This window comes from Zosterops lateralis (genome assembly GCF_965231275.1).
Source record: "Zosterops lateralis genome assembly, chromosome: 26".
Classification (NCBI taxonomy): Eukaryota; Metazoa; Chordata; class Aves; order Passeriformes; family Zosteropidae; genus Zosterops; species Zosterops lateralis.
The window spans coordinates 67,527-95,020 of NC_139786.1; the positions used below are offsets into that span (position 1 = coordinate 67,527).

Here is a 27,494-nt window from a genome sequence, read left to right on the forward strand (position 1 = left end):
ATCCAATGGACCCTACAACTCAAATTTCAAGTCCCCTACACTCAGCTAGGCGGCAGGGCAGAGCAGTTCCGGGCCAAATACCACCAACACCTGTGACACGGGAGACAACAAACAAGGAGACACAACAGGGACAAAAAACTCTGAGCCAGAAGAATGACCATGAGAACTCAGAATGAGATGACTGAGGTCAGAACAATGGCAAGCCGACCAGGCTCAGAGAACCCTGTAGGAAGAAGATGAAGCCAACGGGATGACTTGTCCCAAAAATTGCAAAGATGGATGCCTGACAGTGCTCTGTTCAGAATCCTCTACCAAGCTCTGCAGTCTTGCAAGACCTAATCCACCAGAATGGATCGTTGCGGTGCACGGCTGTCGATACAGCACAGAACAAGACCTGGAAAGGCATCGGTCTGGATGCTTCTGAAGAGACATACAATTCCCATGCCCACCTGAGCTCCCGAGTCAACGGTTCAATGTCATCGGCACTTGGCCGAGGAAAGGCGGGACCGGAGATGCTCAGAATGATGTCAGGGTTTTTGACAAACCCCTTGAAGGGCTAAGGGAAATGACATGAAACACTGAGTGCACAACAAACAAGTGACACGACAACCACCGGGACTGCTCTGCCCTGCACACCTCAGCATTGACATCAAAACTGAGACTTTCCCTTTATGCATCCTAAAGGGGCCACTTCTTGGACAGCCCCGTCTCCAAAGCTGACACAAAAACCCCTCTCGGCCAGAAGCCAACCCAGCACCCGGCTTCCATCCCCTCTGTGGCTCATAGCCCTCCACTTATCTCTCAGACAGCTGGAGATGCAAAGTCCCATCCAGTGCAAAAGAAGGCTGCTTCTCCCTCTGGGAAATTCCTGCTATCACCATGCTGCTCTTCCTTAGTCAGCTACAATAAATAAAACCAAACATCAGTGAGTGCTCTAAGCAGCACATTGCCCAAAACCCAAGAATTCTGCTACTCACCGTCTCCTAGAGAACACCCAGGTCCTCAGGCCACACACTTCAGCCAGGTTCAGAGGGTGACACCAAGGTCACAGGATATACCTGGGTTTAAAAGCAGACAACATAATGTGGCATTGCTGAAACTTGAGAGGGTCCTCATTCCTTCTCCCTACCTCCCCAGTTCCTCAGCTGTTCTCAAAGACTACCTGGAAAAGCACCTTCAAATGGAGAAGATCAAGGCTTCATCACACCATCCTGTAATGCTTCCGGAGGGCTCACACCCAGGTCCATCCTCTCGTTGGTGGGGGGAGTTCAGCACAATGAGAGTGGACTGCCTAAACCACACAATAATAGAGGCTTAGAGTGGCACCAGAAATTGACACCACAACAATAGCAACTACTTCTGTCCACCGGTCACTGCTCACCTCGCCCTCCTCAGATTGACTGGCAACATCCTGCTTTACCTCCTAAAAACAAAAACAAAGAGCAGTGCTGTAACATAGCCACCATTTACTCTTCCCCTGCAAACACCAACTAAGACTCACCTTCTCAGAGCTGTGGACTCCACCAATACAGAGTGATCTGTTTTTAATTCATCTGATTTAAGCCATCTGCACCTGAAAGACAGGAAAAAAGACAAAGTGCTGCAGGACAACTTGACAGCACCAGGCATCTTCTGTCAATCTACAGATACCACCTAGAATCCAATGGACCCTACAACTCAAATTTCAAGTCCCCAGGCCTTGTTCTATTACCCCTACACCCAGCTGGGCGGCAGGGCAGAGCAGCTCGGGACCAAATACCACCAACACCTGTGACACAGGAGACAACAAACAAGGAGACACAACAGGGACAAAAAACTCCGAGCCAGAAGAATGACCATGAGAACTCAGAATGAGATGACCGAGATAAGAACAACGGCAAGCTGACCAGGCTCAGAAAGCCCTGCAGGAAGAAGATGAAGCCAACGGGATGACTTGTCCCAAAAATTGCAAAGATGGATGCCCGAGAACACTCCAGTTGGAATCTTCTACCTCACTTTGCAGTCTTGCAAGACCTAATCCACCAGAATGGATCGTTGCGGTGCACGGCTGTCGATACAGCACAGAACAAGACCTGGAAAGGCATCGGTCTGGATGCTTCTGAAGAGACATACAATTCCCATGCCCACCTGAGCTCCCGAGTCAACGGTTCAATGACATTGGCAACTGGCCAAGGAAAGGAGGGACCAGAAATGCTCAGAATGATGTCAGGGTTTTTGACAAACCCCTTGAAGGGCTAAGGGAAATGACATGAAACACTGAGTGCACAACAAACAAGTGACACGACAACCACCGGGACTGCTCTGCCCTGCACACCTCAGCATTGACATCAAAACTGAGACTTTCCCTTTATGCACCCTAAAGGGGCCACTTCTTGGACAGCCCCGTCTCCAAAGCTGACTCAAAAATCCCTCTCGGCCAGAAGCCAACCCAGCACCCGGCTTCCATCCCCTCTGTGGCTCATAGCCCTCCACTTATCTCTGAGACAGCTGGAGATGCAAAGTCCCATCCAGTGCAAAAGAAGGCTGCTTCTCCCTCTGGGAAATTCCTGCTATCACCATGCTGCTCTCCCTTAGTCAGCTACAATAAATAAAAACAATCATCAGTGTGTGCTCTAAGCAGCACATTGCCCAAAACCCAAGAATTCTGCTACTCACAATCTTCTAAGGACAGCCGGTCCACAGGCCACACACTTTAGCCAGGCTCAGAGGCCATCACCAAGGTTGCAGGGTATACCTGAGTTTAAGAGCAGACAAAGTAATGTGGCACTGCTGAAACTTGAGAGGACCCTCACTCCTCCTCCCTACCTCCCCGACTCACCCCAATGCCTTGGCTGTTACCAAAGTCTACCCAAATGACACCTTCAAAAGGGAAAGAATAAGGCTTCTTCAGAGAGTCCCTGAACGCTTTCAGAGGGGTCTTGAGAGAAGCCAGCTGGGTCTGTTGGCCAGTTGATGAGGGGGTCTCAGTGTAATAGGAGTGGACCACCTAAAACACACAAATGACAATAAATTCTTAGACTTACACCACAATGTGGTCCTATCATTTTATCTCCAGGCTGTGACCCCTGACTTACCTTTGAGATGAATCCACTTTGGAACTGAAATTAGTCTGCCTCAGAAGACCCCCGTGCTCCCTGGTTAGCCTCAATCGGCTACAAAAAAGAAAGCCAAGATCAGTGTACAAATTCAGTGGCACGTGGGCCAAACCCCAGTGAGGGGGCTACTTGCCCTCTGCTAAGTGTGCCTGGGCCCTCGAGTCTGTGGCTTCACCCCACATTGAAGGCGAGGGCTGTTAGAATGTTTGATACCCAGGTTAGTGAAGGGCAAAATTGCACAGCGCTTCTGTGAGCATGGTGGATGTGCTGTAAGACACATCAATGAATCTGCTGTTTCTGGTGAAAAAGCCTTGGGGGAGGCCCTCAAGTGAACACCCTTTCTCACTTACGGCCTTCAAAATCCCCAAACTGTAATTCCTAACCAGGTACCCAGCTCACAATCCTTGACTTACCTATTAGAAGCCTTGATCACAAACATTACCTTTGACACAAACCCTTCTGTGGCAATGAATCTGCTGAAAGAATCTGAAGTATCATACTTGACACAACATGGAATTTCAGGAGCTGCACTCCTCCTAAAAAAAAAAAAAAAAAAAAAAAAAAAAAAAAACCAAAAAAAAAAAACACCCAGAAATTACAAAAGCACCTTACCACCCCTGAACACACAACCCAAACCCCTAAACTTAAATACTCCCTGTATTCAATGGTGTCTTCTTCATGGAGTCTTCAAAGCCTCCATCGCTTGCAGGTGCCCAAAAGCACCCACTGAAAACAAGCTGAGACAAACTGAAAGAGCCCCTTCACTGAAAAGAGAGGAGAGCTCCTATCCCAGCTGATCCCCAGGAGGGAATGAAGCCCTTAGCAAAAGCTGGGGTTTATATACCCCTGTTGGGGGGCCGCCTCCCTTTCCCACAATTCCCTGGGAAAAGGGAGGAGACAAATCCCACCGGGTATAAAAGCCCTGGGAAAGGCTGTTGTTGTTTGGCTCCTCTGACTTAAGTTCAGGGGGGTAAGGGGCCCCATGTAGAGATAAACTCTTTAGAGAAATGATAGTGCTTTCTTTTTTGCTGCAACAACTTTGAGTAAAAGGGCAGAAAATGGGTGAAAAAGAAAGCTTTATATTTTGGTAAGGTAGCTAAATAAATTGGATAATTTGTTGCTGACTTGTGTTATTATTCCTAAGTGATTACTAAGTAGTACTCCACATGTGACTAAATAGTAGGGAGAAGAGTAATGCTGATAAGAATGGTATAAATCTCATTAGGACTTTTAATTAGGGTCTCCTTAGTTTTATCTATATTATTGAAAAAAAGAAATAATAACAGACTCCTAGGCAGCGTTATGTGCCGGACTCGCTCCCATCTGAGATATTTGGGACTGAGCTGTGAGTAGAAGTGCCCTGAAATGCTGTTTTAAAATTCTGAAAATGGACACCTTCCTCTAACTGAACCCATTAAACTGAGGAAATGGGGAAGATGCCCCCCTTAAATTGACACAATGGGCAATAAAAGGCTTCTCCCCTTTGCTTTAGTCCCCTAAAATACTGGCAAAAGAAGAGTTTTCCTGTGGGAAGATAACTAGAGGTAATGCTAAAGGCAATCCTAGCTCTGCTATGCTGCAGCTGTGTTAATTATCAAAGAGTGGGAACAGCCTAGCCCTCCCAGGTATGGGTGTGATAAAGAGTGAGTTAGCTGGGAGAGGGGGCCAGTTGGAGTCTGGTAGCCGTGCTGTGCGGAGGAGAGGACGGGAGGTCCGTCGAGGGAAAAATGACATAATCTACAGTACTAGGGACAGAAGGGGATAGGCAGATGTGCTAGGGACAGAAAAGAGTGAGCTGGAACAGCAGAAGTCCCTCTCACCTAGCCGTTCCCTGTGCGGGCAGGCAGAGGTAACCCCTTAAAAATGACCCCTGGGGGACCCAGTGCCTTGTAATCCTTGCAAGTCACACCTGGAACTGCTTGAACTTGGATGGCTGGGGAGAGGTAAAGAAAAGTCCTGGAGGTCATCGGCTTCGCTGCACAGCCTGGTGTCTGCCTCTGAAGCTTGAGGGGCGGCAACACTGCCCGTGAGCTCACAGCCCGGGGCGGCTACGGCGGAGAGCTGCAGTACCGCACTGCATCCACAGGGTGGCAGCACTGCCCCCGAGCGCAGAGCCCGGGGCTGCTACACGCCTCGGGGGGAGCTGCAATACCGCTCTGTATCCACACGATGGCAGCACTGCCCCCGAGCTCACAGCCTGGGGCTGCTACGGTCCTAGGGGACGGGCAGGGGGCAGAGCTGCAGTACTGCTTTTTATCCACAAGGTGGCAGCACTGCCGCAGGGAGTGGAGGCAGAAAAGAACGTGGCCAAAATTCATGTCCCAGTACAAAATCGCTCTGCGCAATATCATCCGATTTGTGCATGACACAGTTCAGCAGACAGAACAGCACTGTGAGTACAGGAGCAAGCCCTGCCAGAGCCCTTCTTCCTGGGTTCTAGCTGTGGCCTCCTCCCCAGTAGGATGGCATCTGGGGGGCATCTCACAGGGTGCAACAGCTTCTGAAACCCTGCAGCTGACTATATGGGGGCATATGACTAGCAGGAGTGGGTAGGGCAGCAGACCGAAAATATCCCTTGGGGCTTCAGCCATCTGGCACAGGGAACCTCTCTGTCAGAGAGCTGCCACCAAATTTACTGGAACTGCAGGACTGACACAGCAAAGATCATGGAAGGGAAATTTGGGGGCAAATATTTTGGAGGAGAGTTCTTTTTATGCAAGCACCCCACACCGGTATCCACTCCATTCTTGCAGGGGGCCTGAGGGCTTACAGGGTGTCTGGGGTCTTCTGAAGCATGGCCTTACTCCCTGCTGCCCATTTCACCTTGCTTTCCACCAAATCCCTGTATATGTTCTCAGCCAGACCCCACCTCATGGCATCCATGTCCCACACACTCATGGGACCTCTCCCCTGGCTTTACCCTTGACAGACCCATTGGTGGTCCAGTTCTGTGCAGGCTGCATGCTGTACCCCAATATGGCAAGCCAGGGCTTCCTGAATATCGGCTGGAGTGGCAGAGACCTCGGAGCTTTTGAAGTAGATAAACAGCGCTGGGAGGCCCAGCAGCCATCCCAGGTGGCAGAGCTGGTCAGCAAGAGCCTCAACAAGCAGAGGTCTGTCAGAGTGCTCCTGGAGCAGTTTCTCTCCATTTGGATATGCCAGAGCAACTTCCTTGCCCTGAAGAGGTATGGGAGGGAAATTCTGGAGAGACAAGGTGAGACCACCCTGACCCTGCAAGAGACACCCACATGCTGGGGCCCAGCCGTGCCCCACCAGACTTGCCCCACGCCTTTGTTCTCATTCTCCAGAGCTGCCTGTGGCCACGGTCTTCGCCCACAGCCCCAACCTAGACCAGCTGCTGCTCGTTTGTCATGTCACCGGCTTCTACCCCCGTCCCATCAGCGTGGCCTGGCTGTGGGATGGCCAGGAGGTGCCTCCGGGCCCGGCGCTCAACAGCAGCCCCATCCTGCCCAAGGCTGACCCCACCCACCAGCTCCGCAGTGTCCTGGCCGTGGCCCCCCGTGATGGGCACAGCTATGTCTGCCGTGTGCGCCACCAGAGCCTGGGCACCCGCAGCCTTCTCATCCCATGGGGTAGGTGCCACCCATAGGGATGGGGTGCAGGCTACAGATGGCAGCCACTGGCCCCATGAGGGGCAGCTCTTGACTGGCGCTGCCACCTTCACACAGTCACCCTTCTTCCCTTCCTGCCCCAGAAAACCACAGTGCAGCTCCAACCATCAGTATCACCATTGTGGTGCTGCTTCTTGTGGCCACAGCCTCTGCTGGAGGATTTTGGTGGTGGAAGCACAGGTGAGCTCTCCCTCCCATCACCTGCTGTAAGATTTATGGGCATATAGGTTGGTCCAGGTATTGCAGCAGCAGCACTGTAGGGGTGAACTCCCTGCCATCACAGCTCACACATACCCTTTGCAGGAAGGGTAATGAGGCTGCGTGGGAGACCCAAGAATTCATAATTTGAGGCCTGGTTGCCCACACAGCAGCAACTGCTTGATCTTCTGAGGAGTCCCTGGAATCCCTTGGGGCAATTCCCAGCGTCCTGCCTTGGAAGGATGGACCATAGAGTCTTCCCTGCCTAGGCTGAAAGAAAGTTCTTCCCCATGCTGATTTGCAGTGTGCTCTGCCCCAGTCTCTTCTCTCCACCGGTCCCTGGTTCTCGTGGTTTCTCCTTTCCCTGCTTCCCTATTGGTGGTGGTATCCCAGTGTCTGGCCCCATCCCCTCTATAGATCACTGACCCCTGCCCTGCTCTTTGTACCACCCCCGTGCCCTTAGACCATTGCTTCTGGACCCCCTCAATTTGTGTGCGGGGGTTTTACAACTCCCCCCCAAGTTGGAGTGTAGGCACTTTGTCACCCCCCAACCCCCCCCAGGCTGGGGGGCTTTACGAGACCCCCACAGACACAGTTGGGGGGTGCTTTGTTACCTTATGAAAGTGGAATGTAAGGGCTTTGTGACCCACCTAACGGGTGTAGATACTTTGTGAACCTCCCAGTGGGATGTGGGGTCTCTGTGACCCCCATGTTGGGTTTCAGGGGCTTTACAACACCCCTCAATAGGGGTGTGGAGTCCTTGTGAGCCCCCCAACCTCCCAGAGCCCCCTTCAAGCAGTTTTGGGGTGGGGGGTTGGGGGGGGGGGAACAGAGTACTGTAAAAACCCCACATTTCCCCTGCCCCAGGTGGTTTCTGTGTATTTGCAAATTCGGGGGTCACACAGTGTGGTCAGGGTCATACAGTTAAAGGTGTCACACAGTGGGGAGGTGTCACACACAGCCAGTGGGGGATCAGAGCTGGGGAGTGGGTCACACACAGCCGAGGAGGTCATATACTTGAGGGGGTTCACACAGTGCGTAGGGGGTCAGACAGCTGGAGAAGGGTCAGAGCTGAGGTGTCACAGGTGGACAGAGAGCACAGGTTGAGGGGATGACACAGCAGGAGGGAGTCACAGCTTGGAGAGGATCACGGATAGGGAGGGGGCAGAGCTGCGGGGGGTCAGAGCTGGAGAGGGAGAGTCACATCGATGAGCAGGGGAGTTGTCACAGTCCCAGGAGGTGTCACACAGCTGGGGAAGGTCACACATGGGGGAGTTACACATACAGCCAGGATGGGATCCCTTTTAGAGGAGATGCTGGGGCGTCCCCGGGGAGGGGGCTGTAATTAAAGCCACAATAATTTATTGCAATTTAAGGCAACTCAATACAAACCCACATGGACACATGTGACACGGCAAGGGGGAACACAAAAAACACTGGGGACCCTACTGAGATCAGCCCAGGAAATATGGGGGGACCATGGATTTGGGGAGGCTGGTGAGGTGAGGAGAGGTCATGCATCACCCTAGGGGGACACTCCACGTTTGGTGGAGGTACCTGCGCACCCCAGTTTTCAGGTCAGAAGAGTGAAAACCCCCTGCCTCTTTTTTGCGGGGGCAGGACAGTCCTCGATGGGTATAGGGGGGAGTCCCATTGCCAAGAATGCTCAGGCAACATCATCCCAATCCCCCTGGGAGACCCAAAAGCTGGTTTATGGGTGTGGTGGTGGGAACCTGGACTGGGGAGGGGACCCCATATCAGGGGGTACCCCAAGGTTGCAGAAGGGAGGAGAGGGACCCCCAGTCCCAGGTCCTTGGCAGAGTATGGCTGCCTTTGGTTCCTGGATAGAGGGTCCTGGGGTAGGATGAGGGGACATGGTGTGTTGGGGGTAGACAGTCAGGGTGAGGGCGTTTCAGGGGACATGGGAGGGATAGGGGTTGGTTTTATGCCCCGTGCCTTCATGTAAGAGAGGAGCTGGTCTGGAATCTCGGCTAGCACTTCCCGTGCCAGCCCTGCCATGCTCAGCCCCGCGCCAGGACCCCCTGACATGTAGTCACGAAATGGAACAAACTGGGGGGGCAAAAGGGGGACAGAGCGGTTAAGGGGGTCCAGGGCCCAGAAGCCTCTGGAACTGCGTGCCCCACACACAGCAGTTCCAGTGTCCCCGCCCCATTCCTGATGTCCCAGTGTCCCTCACAACCAGGTACATATTAAGACCCAGTGCCTCCTCATATCCTAGTACCCCCCTATGTCCTAATTTACTCCCACATCCCAGTGTTCACCATTTCCCAGTACACCACTCTTCATGCCCGAGGACATCCCCACATCCACATGCATGCCAAGCCCCAATGCCCTTCCATATCCCTGTGCCTCCCATTTCCCACAGCCTCCACATCCCAGTGCCCCCTCCTATTTCCCAGTACACCCCCATGTTCCATTCCCCACATTGAGGTCCATCCTGGTGCCCCAGTGCCCCCTTCATTTGCCAGCACACCCTCCTCATGTCCCAGTGCCCCCACATCTGAGTGCCCCCCTCATTTCCTAGTGCACCCCCCTTCCCCAATACCTTCCCCCTTCATGTCCCAGTGCTCCCCAAATACAGGTACATCCCATATCCCAGTGCCCATCTCCAATGTCCCATTGTTCCGCCATGTCCCAGTGCATCCTAATGTCCCAGGCTCCCCCCAGGATCTTCCAGTAAGATCCTAAATCTCATTGCACCCCTTTTTCACAGCACAGCCCCCCACAAATGTCTTAGTACACCCCCTCTTCGTGTCACAATGCAAGTCTATATCCCAGTATATGCCCCTCCATGTCCCAGTGCCCCCCATATCCTAGTGCCTCCATTTCCCAGTATCAACCCCCTTCATGCCAAAGTGCCCCCCATATCCCACTGCACCCCCATTCCACAGTTCAGTACACCCACTTTTCCCATAAAGGCCCCCACCATGTACCCAGTGCACCCAATGTCCCAGTGTCTCCCCCACTGAGATACATTCCAAACCCCAGTGCACTCCTTTTTCCCAGTGCATCCCTCCCATGTCACAGTGCACCACTTCTATGTCTCAGCACACCCCTGACATGCCAAACCCCCCCACCATTTCCTAGTAAACCTCATTTCACATCCTCTTGTCTCCTTCATGTCTCAGTGCCCCCCATATCCTAATACACTTCCATGTCCCACTGCACCCTCATTCCAAGGTACATCCAAAGTCCCAGGGCACCCTCTTTTCCCAGTGAAGTCCCAGTGCACACCCAAATCCCAGTGTGTTCCTCCATCCAGGTGCATCCCAAACCCATTGCATCCCCTTGTCCCAGTGCTCATGTCCCAGTGCCCCCCCAAATCCCAGTCCACCTTACCATCTCTCCACACCAGTCCCACCCAGCGCACCCCAGGAGTGATGCGGCTGATTTGAGATCCCCAGGGAATCCCCCACCACCCTGCTGGGTGGGCTGGAAGGGAGTCCCAAAATCCCTCATTGGTGAGGTCGGTACCTGGACGATATCACGCTCAGCCACTTTCCCACGGGAAGAGATGCGGATGTCATCCCCATCCAGCTCCACCATGGCTGGGGGCAATGCGGGGGGAGGTCAGCAGCACCCCAGTGCTCCCCACCCCAGGGTGGGATCCCATTATGTCCCTCTCAATCGCACACCCAGAACCCCTAAGCCCCCTCGCTGGAGTATGCTGAGCCCATTCATATGCTGACACATTCAGCTCATAGTTCCAGTGGCCAAGTGACTGCCCTTATCCCCCCAGCTTTCCCCTAGTATCCTCCAGCCCCCAGATCTTACCATCGAACTCTGCCTGGCCAACTCCCACGATGATGATGGACATGGGCAATTTGGCAGCCTGAGAGAGCCAGGGGGTGAAGGGAGTCCCATGAAACTTAATGATGCTGCCTCCAAATGAGCCACTCCCCTTTCCCCGCAGCACCCAGGAGTGCCAACACCTGCTTCCCTAAGGATTCTAGTCCCTCACCACTCCCCATCACCCAAGGGCCTCAGACCTCCCCACCAGCAATGGGAGGTTCCAGGAACTTCCCAGCCCCCTTGCAGCACCCAGGGGTTCCAGACACCTATACACCCCAAACCCTGGGAGTCCCACTCCCTTCTCAACCCCAGGGGTCCAAGGCCTTTCCCACCTCTCAAAGGTCCCAGTCCCTCCTCACTATCTCCAGCACCCAGGGGTCCACACCACCCCCCCCCACCCCGTCCCCCAGCACCCAGGGCTCCTAGCCCCTTCCCCACCTCTCCAGCATGCAAGGGTCCCAACCCACCCCCTCTCTCTAAGCTTCAGAGTCCCAGCTCCTCCTTACCCACCCCATCACCCAAAGGGTCCCAGCCACCCCCAACCCCTCAGAACCCAGGGATCCAAGCCCCTTTCCACCCCCTAAGGATTCTAGCCCCTCCTCAAGCCCCCAGCACCCAGGGGTCCCAAACCTTTCCTACCCTCAAGGGTCCCATTCCCTCCCCACTTGCCCCATCACCCCTGGGTCCCAGGTTCCCCACCCCCAGCACCCAGGGGTGCCACCATCCCCCCAGTGCCACCACTAGGGTCTCACATTGACAATGGCCTCCTTGGTCTGAGCCATGTCAGAGATGACACCATCGGTGATGATGAGGAGGACAAAGTACTGGGACCCATCCAGCACAGTGGCCGCCGAGCTGGGGGGACCCTGCATGACGCCGGGGGGCACAGGGACCCCACCCCGGGGCACGGGGTCCCTCTTACCGGGCAACATGGTTGACGACAGGGGCAAAGTTGGTGGGGCCGTAGAGCTGGACACGGCGCAGGCTGCGCTGATAGGCCTCCAGCACCCCCGCAATGCCACGGCACGCTGGGTTTGATGCATCCCCATTCTGCCACAGGGTCACCAAGACCATGGTGACACCACGGCCCCCACCTATGGACAGGGTCACACCACAGACCCCACCCACAGACAAGGATGGCACTGCCATGACCCTCAAATGCCAACAAGGATGATCCCACCATGTCCACAATGTGGTGACAAGGGAGACACCAACATGTTTCCAACTCAAGGATGATACTGCCATGGCCCCAATCCAGTGACAAAATGATGATACCACTATGTTCCCAACACAAGACAAGGATGACACCACCACATTTCCAGTGACAAGGAAAATGCCACCACATCCCCAACCCAGTGACAAGAATGATACCACCATGTCCCCAACAGTGAGAATGGGTGATGAGAGCACTACCATCATATAAGCAGCACAGTGATGAGGATGATGCTACTATGTCTCCATACTGGTGACACAGCCGTGACCCCAAACCAGTCACAAAATGATTGATGCCACTATGTTCCCAGTCAAAGGTAAAGATGACACCACCACATCCCCAATCCTGATCCAACCCAAACATACCATGTATCCAACTTAGTGATCAAGGACAAGAGCCCAAACTGGTGACAACACCAAGCCCCTTCCTAATCTGGTAACAAGGATGACACCACCATGGCCCCAGACCAGTGATGAGGATGACACCACCATAGCCCCAACCCAAGCACAAGGATGATCCTCCATGTCCCAAACAATGTGACAAGATGATTCCACCATGTCCCCAGCTGGGTGAAAAGAGCACCACCCTTCGTCTGTCCTGCATTGGCCTCTCACCAGTGGGAACTCGTGGGACACGTGCCCATCTGGGGGAACCTTGGCACCAAAGCCAAGGGCTGGGAACATCTTGTCACTGTCGTAGTCTTGGATGATGTCCCCCACGGCCCGCAGTGCCAGGCTATAGGCATTCAGCTGGAAGGGGCTCAAGTAGTGCAGGGATGTGGGCTGCGAGGGGTTCCCTGCACAGGCATGGGACTCAGCACCTCCACGGGCCCCCCAGCACCATCATAATCCCCCCATCACCCCCAAAATATCCCCAGTATCCCCACAACCATGGCACCACAGTGGCCCCAACCCAGTGGTAAGGATTATGTCATCTTATCCCCAACACAGTGACTAGGACAAAGATAATCCCACCACGTCCCCAACCCAGTGACAAGGGTGACACCCCCATATTCCCAACTTGGTGACAAGGGTGATGCCACCACATCCCCAATCTGGTGACAGCTGGTGACAAGGATGACACCACCATGGAACCAACACAGTGGCAAGGATGACACTACCATGTCCCCAACACAGTGACGAAGATGACACTGCCATGACCCCAACCCAGTGAAAAGAATGCCACCACTGTCCCAAATTCAATGACAATGATGCTGGCATCTAATCCCCAATCCAGTGGCAGCTGGTGATAAGTATGACACCACCATAGTACCAATACAGTGACAAAAATAATACCACCATGGCTTCAAATCCATGACAAGGACAGTGCCATCATGACCCCAACCCAGTGACAAGGGAGATGTCACCAGGGCCCCAACCCAGTGACAAAGGATACATGACTATGTGTCCAACACAACAACAAAGACAGTATCGTGTCCCCACATTGGTGACAAGGATGACACAACCATGACATCCAACTCGTTACAACTGCCCCAAATAAATCCTCCTGGGGGGACACAGCCCCCACTCACCATTGGATGCTGTGAAGTCAATGGCCACTGTGAAGTTGAGTTGGGTCCTGGGGGGTAAAGTGGCCTTGAAGTGACACAGGGGGTCAGCTGCAGGTTTGGGGTAGGGATACCCCTGGGGCCACAAGTTTGGGTGTACCCATCCCCCAATTCACAGCATCTCCAAGTGTACCTGCACTGAGGTGTCACCATGCTGCACCTAAGGGAACAGCTGAGGGTGCTGGGGACCTCCAAATTACAAATTTGGGGTGCTGGGGAGCCCCTGCCCACGAGGGAGCATCTGGGTGGGGCTGCTGAGGACCCCCAATGGAGAAGATGGGAGCGGTGGCGGCACTCTTTCCCCAAAGGAGCAGCTGTGGGTGTTTGGGACCCCAGAGGGAGCTGTTGGAAGTGCTGGAGACTTCCAGAGAGAGCAGCTGTGGGTTCTGGGGACTACCAGTGAAGCAGCTGTGGGTGATGGGAATGGCCTGCCCCCAAGGAGGCATCTGGGCAGGGGTGCTGACACCACAAATGGAGGAACTAGGTGTGCTGAGGACCCCCAGCGGAGCAACTGGGAGGTGTTGGGGATCCCAGGGAGGAGTTGAGAATAGCAGGAACCCCTTCCTCCCATCCCTAAGGGAACAACAGTGGGTACTGGGGACTCCCCTACCAGTGAAGTAGATGCTGGAGGTGTTAGAGATTCCCTGCCCTTGAGGGAGCAGCTCAGGGTGGTAGATACCACAAGGAAGGAACTGGGGGTGTTTGGGACCATCAAAAGTGCAGCTGAAGCTGCTCAGGACCCCCTGCTCACCCGCCCCTGATGTAGTCCAGGAAGGTATGCTCGGCCTCCACAGCAAAAGACAGCAGTGTCACCTGTGGGGACATGGGGCTCAGGGGAGGAAATGCCCACACCCCCTGTGTTCCCCGCCCTCTGCACATCCCCATCCTCACTGTCCCCGAGTTCAGGTACTTCTTCTTCTTCATCTTCTTCCGGGGGTTCACCACCTGCAGGGGTGGGAGGGGAGGGAAGGGGACTGCTTCTCAAGGGACAGGAGGCCCTAGGGAGCAGTCTAAGGCACTGTCAGATCCTGGGGGACAAGGGGGCACAGAATATGCTGGGGGGCAGCAGTAGGAGCACTGTGCTGAGATGCAGAGACGTTGAGGAGCATATGGTGGGCTGTGACACCCGAGGGTGCATGTGAGAACCCTGGGGATTGTAGTGCAGCTGGAGATCCATGGCAGGGGCTAAGGACCCTCAAGGGAGCAGCTGTGGGTGCTGCACCCCAGGGTGCAGCATGGGAACCATAACACCCCCGGGGTGCAGTGTGGGGACCCTAACACTCCTGGCTGTAGCACAGGGAATCCTGGGGACTATAAACCTCTGTGGCTGCAGCACGAGCACCCTGGGCACCATGACACCTCACAGGCCAGGAGGGGGACCCTTGGGTATATGAGACACTAGGCTGTAGTGTTGGGAGAGACCCTGGGGACTGTAACACCCCAGGATTGCATCATGGGGACCATGGGGGAGGTAGCATCCACACAGGGACCCTGGCACCCAGAAGTGCAGCAGAGAGAGGGACCCTGGGGACCATAACACCCAAGGAGTGCAGTGTTAGGACCCCACAGCCAACACACACGGGTGCAGCACAGGAACCCTGGGGACCATAACTCCTGCAGGTTGCAGTAGTGGGACTGTGAGCCCCAAGGGGGGTTACAGGACCCCTCTGCCCATGGATCCCCCCCCCAACCTCACCTCATACACGTTGAAGTGGCTCTGGCCTCGTGCTAGCTCCCGGTAGCTGGTGGTGAATTCACCGATGAAGTCGTGGCTGCAAGACCAGTGGTTCTCCATCAGTCAGGTTAGGGAGGTTCCCATTACCCAGGGGGATCCCCATCACTCGGGGGTGTGACGATGAGGGGTTTCCCATTGGCCAGGAAGTTTCCCATCAGCTGGGGAATCCCAAATAGCATGGGGAGATTCCCATCACTCGGGTGGTCCCCATCACGGGGGTGGGGGGTGGGGGTGTCCATCTCCCTGGGGGTCTTTCATCACCTGGAGGGTCCCTGTCTCCCGTGGGTGCAGGTCCAGGGTGTGGGGGGTCCCCAGGACCACACACAGCTCACCTGCCATCACGGTCCCAGTCATATACCTCCACCTTGATGGCTCTGCAAGGCAGGGGGGAGTCACTGGCACCCCCTGACACCCCCAAATCCCATCTCTCCCCTTCCCCGAGCACCTGCCACCCCCCGCTCCCTGTGGGATTTGTTTTGACGCCTCTGTGGGCTTTTTCCTGCTTCCTCCTCCTCCTCTTTGGGATATTTTTATCCATTGTTGCCACAGCAACGTCCAACACGGGGCTAAAGCAGCATGAGGAGCTGTTTGCCAGGACAGCAGCTGGTGACACTTATTTGGGATGGGGTGGGTGGGGATGGCTCGGTGACAGCTGTGATGCCCATTGCCCAGATGGGTAAACTGAGGCAAAAGCAGGTAACACTGTGGGGGGTGGGGGTGGTTGATGCTACTGGTACCACGGAGATGGGGATAGAGATTCTGGGGATCTCAGAGGGCCACAGAGAGGGTGGAAGGGCTGCAGGGGTTCCTGAGGTACCACAGAAATGGGGAAGGAGATACAGGGGTCTTTGGGACCACAGAGATGGGGGGAAGGAGGTAAAGAGGGTCCTGGGGTACCACAAGCACAGGGGAAGGGATTCTGAGGGACCACAGAGAGAGAGGAAGGAGGTCCTGGGGTGCCACAGACATGGAGTGAGGGGAGCTCTGGGAGTCCAGAGGTACCACAGAGATGGGGACATGGGGTGCAGGGGTTACTGGAAGACCTCAGAGATGAGGGGAAAAGGAAAAGGGGGTCCTGGGTGCCCACAGAGATGGGCGGACAGGGGGAAGGGGGTCCTGGAGGACCAGAGAGACAGGAGACAAGGCTGCACAGTGTCCTGGGGCACCACGGGTGGTGGGGAAGGAAGTTCAGGGCATCTCAGAGGACCACACAGATAAGAGTGCAGGGTGTCCCCGGGTATGACAGAGATGGGGGAAGGGGCTTCAGAGGTCCTAGTGGACCCTAGAGATGGAGGGAAGAGCAGGAAGGAGGTCTTTGGGGCCAAAGAAGGGGTGCACCAGGTCCCAGTTCCCTGGCACTCACCGGTCATGGTCCCCATTGCAGAGGGCACGGACAGGAATGGCAAAAGCTGCCCAAACGGGGTTCAGTGTATTCCGCACCACTTCTGTCTTGTGACAGATGGTGAAACTGGGGGGAGGACAAGGAGGGAACAAGGGAGTCACTCCCCCATCCCAACATCCCCCCAGTCCTTCACCCCCAGAGTGCAGTGAGGATTTCTGGACACCCCCACCAATGCCAGTCCATGGGGACATAGGGGTGTCCTGTGCTAAGGCTGAGTCCTCCCGTGAGGTATGGGAGGGTTACTGCGGTTTTGAGGGGGGGTCGCTCACGTCCCGTCTTCATTGCTGCGGTAGAAGACCATGAAGGGGTCAGATTTTCCGAAGAAATCCTTCTTATCCAGCTTGTTGGCAGAGAACTGGAGTGTGGCCACGTCCTGAGGGATGGAATCACGGGGGGTCATCCACCCTGCAACCCCCTCAGGGGCAGGATCTTACGGGGCGGCTGCTCCATGAGGGAAGGAGGGAATCAGGACAGGAGGGATGCAGCATGGGGATAGACAGCCCTTACCTTCGGGGTGCGGGCTACTGTGTCTTAGCCACCCCCAATACTGCAGGGTCCCCAGGCTATGCCCCCTCCCCTGCCCTGCTGCTGCTCACCCGGCAGTTTCCCAACTCTTCAGCGAGGAGTATGATGGTGCCGCACTTCTTGCCTGGAATGCCACTGCCGGGATGGGATGTGAGAATGGTGGGGGCACACATGGTGTCCTGGGGGTGTCCCCCGCACACCGGGCACCCCAGGACTTACCCATTGGAGGTGGCCGGGGCAGGTCTCCTGCCCCGGGGGTGCATGGTGGCTGTCCCCATCCTGCAGGGACACGTGCTGAAGGGTGATGAAGGGGATCCCCGCCCAAGAAAAAGCCCCCCCTCCCAAAAAGAGGAAGTCTACAAAAAAAAACCCAGCCACCCCCCATTCCAGCACCCTAAAAAGAAGCTGTTTCTCCCCTCGAAAAAGCCAGTCCCCAGACATTCAGCCTCCCAAAAAGTCAATCCCATCAAAACAAACTGCCCCCAAAAAAGCCAACCCCAAAATCGTAAGGCCCCTCCTAAAGCCAGACCCCCTAAAAGCCAGATCCCTCAAACCCGCATTCCCTCCAAAAGCCACCACCCCAAGAAAAAGCCAGACACATCAAACCCCACCAAAAAGCCAGACCCCAAAAAATGTCTTTCCTGCTGAAAGCCACACCCCCCCAACCCCCCTAAAAAGTCACCCCCCCGCAAAATGCCACTGTTGGCTCTGGGGTCTGAGTTCATCCTAGGCACACCAAAAGGGAGCCAGGGAGACATGGGGGCTGGGGAGTGGGGAGGGGCTCATGTCAGGGACTTGTCTGGGGAGGGTACTTTGTGACCACTGGGGACACTGGGGCCAGGGGGGTTCATGTCAGGGGCTTTTCCAGTGGGGGACATGAGGACACTGGGTTTCCCAGTTTTCTCCAAAGGGGACATGGTGACCTCAGGGACACTGGGGCACAGGCAGGACTCATGTCAGAAGCTTCTCCATGGGAGAGGACATGGGGACACTGGGAACAGTGGGGAGGTGGCTCACATTGGGGGTTTCCCTGGGGCAGAGACATGGGGACCCTAGGACACTGGGACTGAGGGCGGCTACCATCAGGGGTTTCACCAGTGGATGGCATGGGGACCCTGGGGACTTTGGGGACACTGGACCACAGTGGAGGCTCACACAAGAGGTTCTCAGGGGAGGGGGGTGGTGGGGCAGCACTTGGGCACACCAGGGCTGAGGGGGGTTCATGTCCTGACAGGCTGCTCTAGGAGGAACATGGGCACACGAGGGGCACTGGGCACTGGGACACAAGAGGGGCTCACATCAGGGGCTTCATTGGGGTAGGACATGGGGACACTGGGGCAAAGGGGGGGCCTCACGTCAGGGGCTTCTCCAGGCGGCTGCCAGCTGAGCCCACGATCTCCCCCAGGGTGCAGAATGCCTGGCCCAGGAAATCCTGCAGGATTGGGAACATCAGGTATCACCAAGGGGATGCCCATCCCAGGGAGGCCAGGGGAGCAGGGCTAATCCTGCACTTACATGCTTGGAGAGGTCAGGGCTCTTGGAGTCCACATCATACCTGGGGAAAGGACATGTGAGCACAGAATGGGAAGGGAGGCCTTAGATAGGACAGGGATGGGGACAGGGATGGGATGGGATGTGGATAGGGACAGGATGGGACGGGGACAGAATGGGGACTGGATAGGATAGGGATGACAATGGGATGGGACAAGCATGGGGACAGGGATGTGAACAAGGGTGGTGATTGTCCAGGAATGGTGACAGAACAGGGACAAGGACACTCTGGGAGGGCTGTGCCAGGGTGGCCAGGGGGTCACCCTGGGGGACAGGGGGGTAACATGTGGGGTGACACTGAGGCCACAGGGGCCACTCACAGGTCAAAGCGCAGGTTCTGCCGCTCCTCAAAGCAATAATCAAGGACAAACTTGTGCAGGAAGTCAGGATTCAGGGAATTGTCGATGACCTCGGTCCGGCCAAACTGTAGGGTGTGGGGACAGCAGGGATAATGGGGTGACAGGAAAACATGGAGTGGGGACAGGGACATGGAGACACAGGGACATGGGGATGTGTTGATGTGGACACAGGGACATTGGGACATACAGATGCTGAGTCATGGGGGCATAGGGATGGGAACATGAGAACACATGGTGGCTCATGTGTTGTAGGACATGGGAAAACAAGAACATGGGCATGGGGATACAGGGATACAGGGATATGGGGACACAGAGACATGCCCACATGGGAATGTGGTGATGTGGGCACAGGCATATGGGGACATGGAAGTGCAGAGACATGAAGGCATAGGGACAGAGACACGAGGACAAGAGGACATGGAAACACAGGACATGTGAACACAGAACAGGAAAACAGAGACATGAGAATGAGGGTGGGGGCAGTGGGACATGAGAATGTGGACATGGGGACATACAAATAAGGGGACACAGTGACAAGGAGACACAGGGACATGAGAATATGTGGACATGGGGTTGAGGACGTGAGAACACGAGGATATGGGGACACAGCAACATGAGAACATGTGGACATGAGATTGGGGACATGGAGACACATGTGGGCAGAGGAGATGGGGCAAGGGCAGGCATCGGGCAAGGGCAGGCATCGGGCAAGAGCAGACATGCGTGGGAAGGGGGCGGGTAGGGGCAGGGCAAGCCCAGGTGCTGCTTTGTGCCATGGAGCCACACCCCTCCCCACCCCCTCACTCACTACCCTGCAATTAATCCTGTTAATTACAGGTGGGCGGGGCCTGGCTGCATGCCAACAGCTGATTGGCTGGCTGCCCGGCACCTCGACATGCCCCCCAGATCCCCAGGATGCTGGCTGATTGCTCTGACCCCAGCATTGATTGGATGGCTGCTGCATCTCAGAATGCTCATTGTCCAGGTGCTGTGCCCAAAGATGCTGATTGCTTACTGGTGACTGGCCAACTGGTTGGCACCCCAGCACACTGATTGGCCAGTTGGTGAACACCCCAACATGCTCATTGGTCAGCCCCACAACATACTCATTGGCCAGAATTTGACTTGCTGATTGGTCACCTGCCCAGCACCCCAAGAATATGATTGACCAGTTGACCACTACCCCAACATGCTGATAGGCCAGAATCTTACATGCTGTTTGGCTGGCTGGCTGCTATTACCTCTGACATGCTGATTGGCCATCTGGCTGGCACACACACATGCTGATAGGTCATTGCTGCAATATGCTGATGATTGGTTGGCCAGCTAGCACCCCAATATCCTGATTGGCTAACTGAGTGCATCCTAACATGCCGATTGGTCAGCTGAGCACAACCCAACATGCTGATTGGCTGCCTCCCACCAATCGGGTCACTCACCTCCCGCCATTGGTGGCTGCCAGGGCGTTGTGTGTACAGCACACAGACTGCAGGGAGAGGCGTCAAGGGGGCAGGCACCCCCGGAGACCCACCAAAACACCCCAGAGACCCCAAAACTCTTAGAGACACCAACATTCCCAGAGACTCCCAAAACTCCTGAGATCCACCAAAACACCTCAGAGACTCCCCCGATCCCCCCAAGACTCCCCTAAGATCCCCCAGACACCTCCAAAACACCTCAGAGGTTCCCCAAATCCCCCAGAGACCTCCAAAATCCCCAAACACTTCCCAAAACCCCCAGAGGTCCAAATACTCCCCAGAGCTTCCAATAGCTCTAGAACCCTCCAAAATGTCCTTGAAACTCCCAAAACCTCACAGAACCACAACAATCCCAGAGACGTCCCAAAACACCTCAGAGACCCCCAAAACCCCCAGAGACACAACACTCCCCAGAGACATTGACACTCCCAGAGACCCCCCAAAACACCCAGATACCTACAAAATACCTCAGAGAACCCCCCAACCCCCCAGAAACCCCCAAACCCCTAGAGATCTAAACATCTCCTGAGCCCACAACACCTTCCAGTGACCCCAAAATTCCCCAAAACCCCAAGCCCCTCAAAGATTACCCAAAACACCTAAGAGCCAAAACACCCCCAGAGACCCTAAAACACACCCCATCCCCTCTGCCCCACTCACCTGGGTCCGACTTGGAGAAGGTGTCCCTGTCCAGGAGCTGCCTAGGGGGGCAGGGGGAAGTGAGTGTGAGTGTGCATGTGTGAGTTTATGTGTGTGAATGTGAGCATCTGGCTGTGCCTGTGTGTACCCCTTATGCTGTCAGATGTGCCCCAGAACACACGTTGAGGTGCACAGCCACATCTTGGGTCATGCCCAGTTGTGTGACAGGGGTGTGGCAAGGTGTGCACACCCAGATGTGCCCCAGGATATAGATTGAGGTGCAAAGCATGTCTCACATATGTTGGGGGGCCATGTGCTGGGGGCTCAACCACGTGTCAGGGTGCACAGCAGAGTGTTGGTGAGCACGGCCAGGTATTGGTGAACATGGTTAGGTGTTGGAGTGCACTGCCAGATGTGCCTCACAAAACACGTTGGGGTGCACAGACACATCTGCACAGGGTGCACAGCATAACACATAAGAGTGCCATGTGTCAGGGGCACAACTATGTGTCAGGACACCAAAGAAAGACCTCAGGTTGCAGAGGGAGGGTACAGGGGCTGCAGAATGGGCAGGGGATGGGCAGGGGACACAGGATGCAGATGATGCAGTAAGGCCCGGGGATTCAGGAGTTTCAGGGTGGGCAAGGGATACAGGGGGTGCAGGGGATACAGGGTCCAATCTGATCCCCTCGCATCCCCAGAATCCCCCAAACCTGACCTCCCTGCACCCCCAGCCTCAGACACCCCCAAACGCCCCCCCCTTGCCCCCCACTCTCCTCAGTGCCCTGCACCCTCAGCACCCTTGGCTCACCCAGCGCCCATCCGTCCCCATACCCAACACTCCGTGTGCTCCCCATTCTCCCCATTTCCTCCCAACACATTCCAATGTCTCCCAGTTAATCCCAGTGCTTCCTAATGCATTTCAGCGCCTCCAACGCCCACTGCCTTGCTACCCAGTGTCTCCCCGTGCCTCCCAGTACTCTACAATGCCGACTACTCCCCGTTCCCTAGTGTCTCCCGGTGCCTTCCAGGGCATTTCAGTGCATTCCAGTACATCCCAGCAATTCACCCACCAACTGCTCCCACTCTCCGGTGCATTCCAGTGGGATCTCAGTGCATCCCAGGGGATCTCAGTGCATCACAGTGCACTCCAGCACCCTTCGACGCCAGCTGCTGTGGCACTCCAGTGCCTCCCAATGCATCTCACTGGGTTCCAGCGCAACCCAGTGCTCTACAACTTGGCCAGCTGCTCCCAACTGTCCAATGCTTTCCAGCCCATCCCAGGGGATCTCAATGCCTCCGAGTGCACCTCAGCACCCTCCAACGCCGCTCCCCAGTCACATATTCTCATGTCCCTGTGTCTCCATGTCACTGTGTCCCCTTATTTGTATGTCCCCCAGTGCCTCTCAGTGCCTCTCTCTGCATCCCAGCACCCTCCAACGGCAGCTACTCCTACACCACAGTGCAACCTAGTGCCTCCCAGCACCTTCCAACGCCAGCTGCCGCTGCTCCCCAGTGCCTCCCAGCGCCTCCCCGCGCCCCCGCCGCCCGCTGCCGGCTCCCACCGCGGCCCCACTACCTGCAGGACACCGTGAGCTCCACGCGAGTGGCCGGGACGGGAGCGGGACCGGTGCCCGGTTCTGGGGAGCCCAGGCCCGCCATGCCCCGGGCTTCGTCGCTGCCCCGACGCCGGCACCCGCACCTGCACCGCGATCACGATCGGCTCCGCCCCAGGACCGCCCTTGGCACCGCCCGGGGCTCCCGGCTCCGGCTCCGCCCCGAGGGCCTGCCCCAGGGTCTTCTTCGGGACCGCCCTTGGCACCGCCCGGGGCTGCCGGCACTGAGGGACTGCCCCGGAGTCTTCTTCGGGATCCCCAGCGGGGAGACCGAGACTGGCTCGGGACCGCCCCCGGGATCGCCCCCAGATCTCCGGGACCGCCTCCGGGATCGCCCTCTGAGCCGCCTCCCCTTCCCCGGTACCGCCACAGAGCCCAGATACTGCCCTCGGGATCGCCCCGAAATTTTCGCGATCATTCCCAGATTCCTGGGTTCTACCACCGCACCGCCTCCGGGCCTGCTTCCAAATCCCCGGTACCTCCCGGGCTCGCGGGACCGCTCTGGCTCCGCCTCGGAATCGCCCCCAGATCACCGGGATCACCCCGCATCATCCCCAGAGACGCCTCCATAGCCCGGTTTCCCCCGGAAGCCCGGTACTGTCCCCGGGATCAACGCCAGATTCCCAGGATCGCTCCGGGATCAACGCCAAATGCCTACTATCTCCCCTGACCACCGGAACCTCCCTCGCATCGCCCGCGGGGCCGCTTCCCCATTCCCGGTACCGGATCCCCGGTATTGTCCCCGAGATAGCCCTCAGATCTCCGGCATCACCTCCAGATCCCCGGCATCACCCTCAGACGCCCGGTGCCGCCCCGCGCATCGCCTCCCATGCCGCCTCCTCATCCTCAGTGCCCCCCGGACACGGGTACAAAGAATCAGCCCCAGGATCGCCCCGAGACCACTGCAACTGCCCTGGGATTGCTCCCGAGGCTGTCTCCAGACGCCGGTACACCATGGACCATTGGTACCGCCCCCTGGATAACCCCCAGACCGGACCCCCGGTGCTCCCTCTCCGGTAGCCCCAGGACCCCTCCGGATACTCCTAGTGCGCCCCCCTGTGCCATGGTGACACTCTCGATACCACCCACTCCCCAGGATGAGTCCCCAGTCCTCCTAGTTCCTCCTTAATCAAAACCTTCCCAGTATCCCCACAGTCCTCTGCAGATGCAGAGTCCACCAGTCCTCTGCTATCCCCCCAATAGTTCCTAGTATCACCCCCACACCATTCCCCGTAACACCCAGCAGCTCCAAGTACTGTCCCAGATCCTGCCCTGGGAGCCAGGGGGGTGATATTGAGAGCCAGCGGGGACACCCATTGCTGGGGGGTTACCCAGTGCCAGGGGGAAACCCAGTATGTGCTAGCATGTGGACCCCACTGCCAGTTTGGGGGGCCCCAGTGCTGTGTGGGCAGCCCATTCTGGAGGGACAGCACAAACCCCACACTTTCCACCAAAAGCTCAGTGATCAATGAGTCCATGGTGGAGGGACACTCTGGGGGGTCCCAGGAAACTTTGAGGACATACAGACACAATACAGTAGGGGTAAATTTGGGTCTCTGGCACCCACTCTGCACCCCCAGGAACTGGGGCCACTGGCAGCTCCATGTCCCCAGGGAGAGACACCCACCCTCCAAGGGCACCAACAAACCCCTTTTGGGGGGCATTCACAACCTCCCAGACTCCCACCATGCCAAAGACACCTCCTCCACCTACCTCTAAAACCATCACTCTGCAGCCCATCACATCCAAACTTTTATTACAAACGAGCAGTACAATTTGGAGGGAGAGCACCCCACACCCCTACCCCGAGGGATACGCTTTGATGACCTTGACGTCATCGAGGGGTCGGTCCTGGGAGTTGGTCTCCACCATGGCTAGGCGCCCCAGCACCCCCATGCCTTGGCACACCCTCCCGAAAATGCTGTGCTTCCCATCTAGCCACTGTGCTGGGCCCAGTGTCAGGAAAAATTGGCTTCCATTGGTGTCCGGCCCTGCATTGGCCATTGCCAGGATCCCGGCACCTGTGAGACATGGGGACATGTCACCTCATGGATGGGGATATAGGGAAGATGCCACCCCACACCCAAGGTTCCACCATGATCAGGGACATGTCATCCCATGGGGGATGTCGTCTCGGTATCACAGGAAACATGTCACCCCAAGACTGGGATCCTGGAGGGTGTCATCTTATGGCTGTGATCCTTGGGACCTGTCACTCCATAGCCAGGGTCCTGGGGAACCTGTTACCTGACAGAGGGGTCTTAGTGGAGATCAGTAACAACTTGCTCCCATTGGTGTCTAGCCTCATACTGGCCATCACCAGGATCCCAGTGCCTGCGGGACAGGGGCCAAGGGTCCTGGCACCCTGAGGGACATGCCATGCTATGGCCAGGGTTTTAGGGGACATGCCACTCCAGGGATGAGGTCCTGGGGGATATGGAGGACATGCCATCCCATGGCTGGGGTCCTGGTGTCATGGGGAAAATATCACCCAATGGAAAGGTCTTAGGGGATATAAGGAAGAATTGGCTCCTGTTCATGTCCAGCCCCATGCTGGCCACTGTCAGGACCCTGGTGTCTGTGGGACACAGGGACACATCACACCAGGGATGGGAAAATAGAGGACAGGGCATCCCATGGCAAAGCTCCTGGAAGTGATGTCACTCCATGGATGGAGTTTTGGGGGACACAGAGGACTTGTTTTCCTATAGAAGGGATCTGGGGGACAGGGAGACCACCTTCATGGTCAGGGTCCTGGAGGACACACCACATGACCAAGCCCCTTGAGACATGCCACACCATGACTGGAGTCCTGGGAGTCGTCACCCCATGAATAAGGACACAGTGGACATCCCATTCCACAGGTGTGTTCTCAGGGGTCCTGCCCCACTATATGTGGGGTCCTTGGGTCCCTGGGATCCCCCTCCAGTGTTCTCCCAGTGTTGGCCCTGCTCACCAGTGAACTTCAGGTCAGGGTGTAGCTCGTCCTCAAACTGTTTCCCATAGATGGAGGCACCACCACGACCTGCAGGGAGATTTGGGGGTCAGCAGGAACTCCTGAAATCAGGGAGGGTCCCAGGGAGATTTCAGAGGCCTGCGCTCACCGGTACCCGTGGGGTCCCCTCCCTGCACCATGAAGTCCTTGATGATGCGGTGGAACTTGGTGCCGTTGTAGTACCCGCGGCGGCTCAGCTCAGCAAAGTTCTTGCAAGTCCGGGGGGCGTGTTGCCAGTACAGTTCCAGCACGAGTGGGCCCATCCTGGGATGGGAACACAGGGAATGGGAATGGGAAAGGCACCAGGAATGGGGAACAGTAATGGGAATGGAAAAAGGAAATGGAGTTATGCCAAAGTGATACCCCCATCCCCAGCTTCAGACCAAAGCCAGGGGCTGTGTTGCCAGTGCAGCTCCAGCACCAGCAGGCTCATTCTGTGAATGGCAAGAGCAGGAATGGGAATGGGAACTGGAGACAGGGTCATTACACTGTGACTCCCACACCCAGTTTCAGACCAAAGCTAGGGGCTCTGTCTGCCAGTATAACACCAGCACTGGAGGGCCCATCCTGGGAATGGGAAAACCTAGAACAGGAACGTCACTGGGAACTGGGAACAGCACCAGGAATGGAAACAGGAGATGGGGTCACCTTGCTGTGAACTCCTCCACCTATAGGGTAAATTCTTGCAACTGCAGGGGAGGGTCATCCCAACTGTGACCCCCAACCCCAGTTTCAGATCAAAGTCAGGGGGCTCTGCTGTTAGTACAGCTCCAGCACCAGCAGGCCCATTCAGGGTATGGGAAATGGGAATACTGGGAATGGGAACAGGAACGGGAAGGGTACCAGAAACACTTCAATGTGACCTCCCTCCCCATTCCCCAGGGTCAGTCAGAGACAGGGAACACAGGGATGAGAGGGGATGGGGGCAATGAGGGCGGCAGGTACTGGGGGAAAATGGGACCCCAGGAAGACATGGATGGCTCTTTGTACCAGGGGAAACAACCAGGATTGGCTGATTCTGTGCGGTACCACGAGACACTGGGGCTAACGGGACACCACGGGGTAACTGGGATCGGCCTGGTACCGAGAGGCCTGGGAGTTAGGAACACCATGGGGGACACCGGGGGCGGGGACCAGGGGCTCTCTAGTACCGGGGCAGAAACCAGGACTGGTTGATACTGGGGTATAACAGAACTGTCCCGTTCCGGAGACAGTGGGAGCTTCTTAGCACCTGTGGAGTTCAGGGTCTGGCGGGTACCGGGGTCTCACGGACACCGGGGACCTGTACCGGGAGGGTCGGACCGAACCGGTCTGCCTCGTACCGGGAGGACTAGGGCCTCAGGAACACCGGGGCTACATGGAAGCAGGGGGCTAGGGAGCGGACCCGATTTACCCCAGTGCCGCGGAAGGGGGCGGGACCAGGGGTGCGCGGGGCCTCCCGTGCCGGTGCCGGTACCGGGGCGAGGCCCCGCCCCTTACGTGGTCTCCATGGAAACGGTAGGCGGCTGCCAGGAGTCGGGCGGGACGGCGGCCATGCTGCGGCGGCACCGGTGGCGGAAAGACCTTCAGGCGCCGCGCATCCGGGCCACGCCCCCAGAGGATGAGGGCGGGGCGTGGGGAAGGAGAGAGCCAATCAGTCAGGCGGAAGGCGAGTAAATAGGCCAATCAGAGGGGAG

The 27,494-nt window shown here is 56.4% G+C and overlaps 3 protein-coding genes across 3 annotated transcripts; 1 reads left to right on the forward strand and 2 right to left on the reverse strand.

Moving 5' to 3' along the window:
* Nucleotides 1–5,264: 5,264 nt before the first annotated feature.
* LOC310919104 (T-cell surface glycoprotein CD1b-3-like) lies at nucleotides 5,265–7,076 on the forward strand (the record flags this gene model as incomplete). The annotated part of the gene is made up of 5 exons (XM_083878283.1): nucleotides 5,265–5,487; nucleotides 6,025–6,309; nucleotides 6,404–6,688; nucleotides 6,811–6,907; nucleotides 7,031–7,076. 5 exons carry the CDS (start codon nucleotides 5,265–5,267, stop codon nucleotides 7,074–7,076), a joined length of 936 nt encoding a protein of 311 aa, XP_083734409.1.
* A 1,365-nt stretch (nucleotides 7,077–8,441) lies between these two features.
* On the reverse strand, nucleotides 8,442–22,869 carry LOC310919373 (copine-5-like; the record flags this gene model as incomplete). Its single annotated transcript, XM_083878707.1, is given in 22 exon segments — nucleotides 8,442–8,863; nucleotides 8,866–8,995; nucleotides 10,421–10,494; nucleotides 10,721–10,778; nucleotides 11,491–11,593; nucleotides 11,661–11,788; nucleotides 12,566–12,733; nucleotides 13,483–13,546; nucleotides 14,270–14,331; nucleotides 14,410–14,463; nucleotides 15,215–15,290; nucleotides 15,586–15,627; nucleotides 16,617–16,721; nucleotides 16,925–17,028; nucleotides 17,252–17,315; nucleotides 17,400–17,459; nucleotides 18,536–18,612; nucleotides 18,696–18,735; nucleotides 19,052–19,155; nucleotides 20,530–20,576; nucleotides 21,229–21,269; nucleotides 22,787–22,869. Coding segments are annotated over 22 exon segments (1,710 nt in total). The 3' UTR covers nucleotides 8,442–8,837.
* A 1,693-nt stretch (nucleotides 22,870–24,562) lies between these two features.
* PPIL1 (peptidylprolyl isomerase like 1) lies at nucleotides 24,563–27,404 on the reverse strand. The gene is made up of 4 exons (XM_083878303.1): nucleotides 27,298–27,404; nucleotides 25,928–26,082; nucleotides 25,780–25,848; nucleotides 24,563–24,844 (listed from the first exon to the last, which is right to left on the reverse strand). Exons 1-4 carry the CDS (start codon nucleotides 27,351–27,353, stop codon nucleotides 24,624–24,626), a joined length of 501 nt encoding a protein of 166 aa, XP_083734429.1. The 5' UTR covers nucleotides 27,354–27,404; the 3' UTR covers nucleotides 24,563–24,623.
* Nucleotides 27,405–27,494: the final 90 nt, after the last annotated feature.

Excerpts from the sequence above, each read along its gene's own strand:
- PPIL1 (XM_083878303.1), bottom strand. The coding sequence starts at position 27,353 with ATGGCCGCCGTCCCGCCCGACTCCTGGCAGCCGCCTACCGTTTCCATG. Across the intron at positions 25,849-25,927 it reads AGGGGACCCCACGGGTACCG|GTCGTGGTGGTGCCTCCATC; the intron begins GTGAGCGCAGGC and ends ATCTCCCTGCAG. Across the intron at positions 24,845-25,779 it reads CCCTGACCTGAAGTTCACTG|GTGCCGGGATCCTGGCAATG; the intron begins GTGAGCAGGGCC and ends CATGTCTCACAG.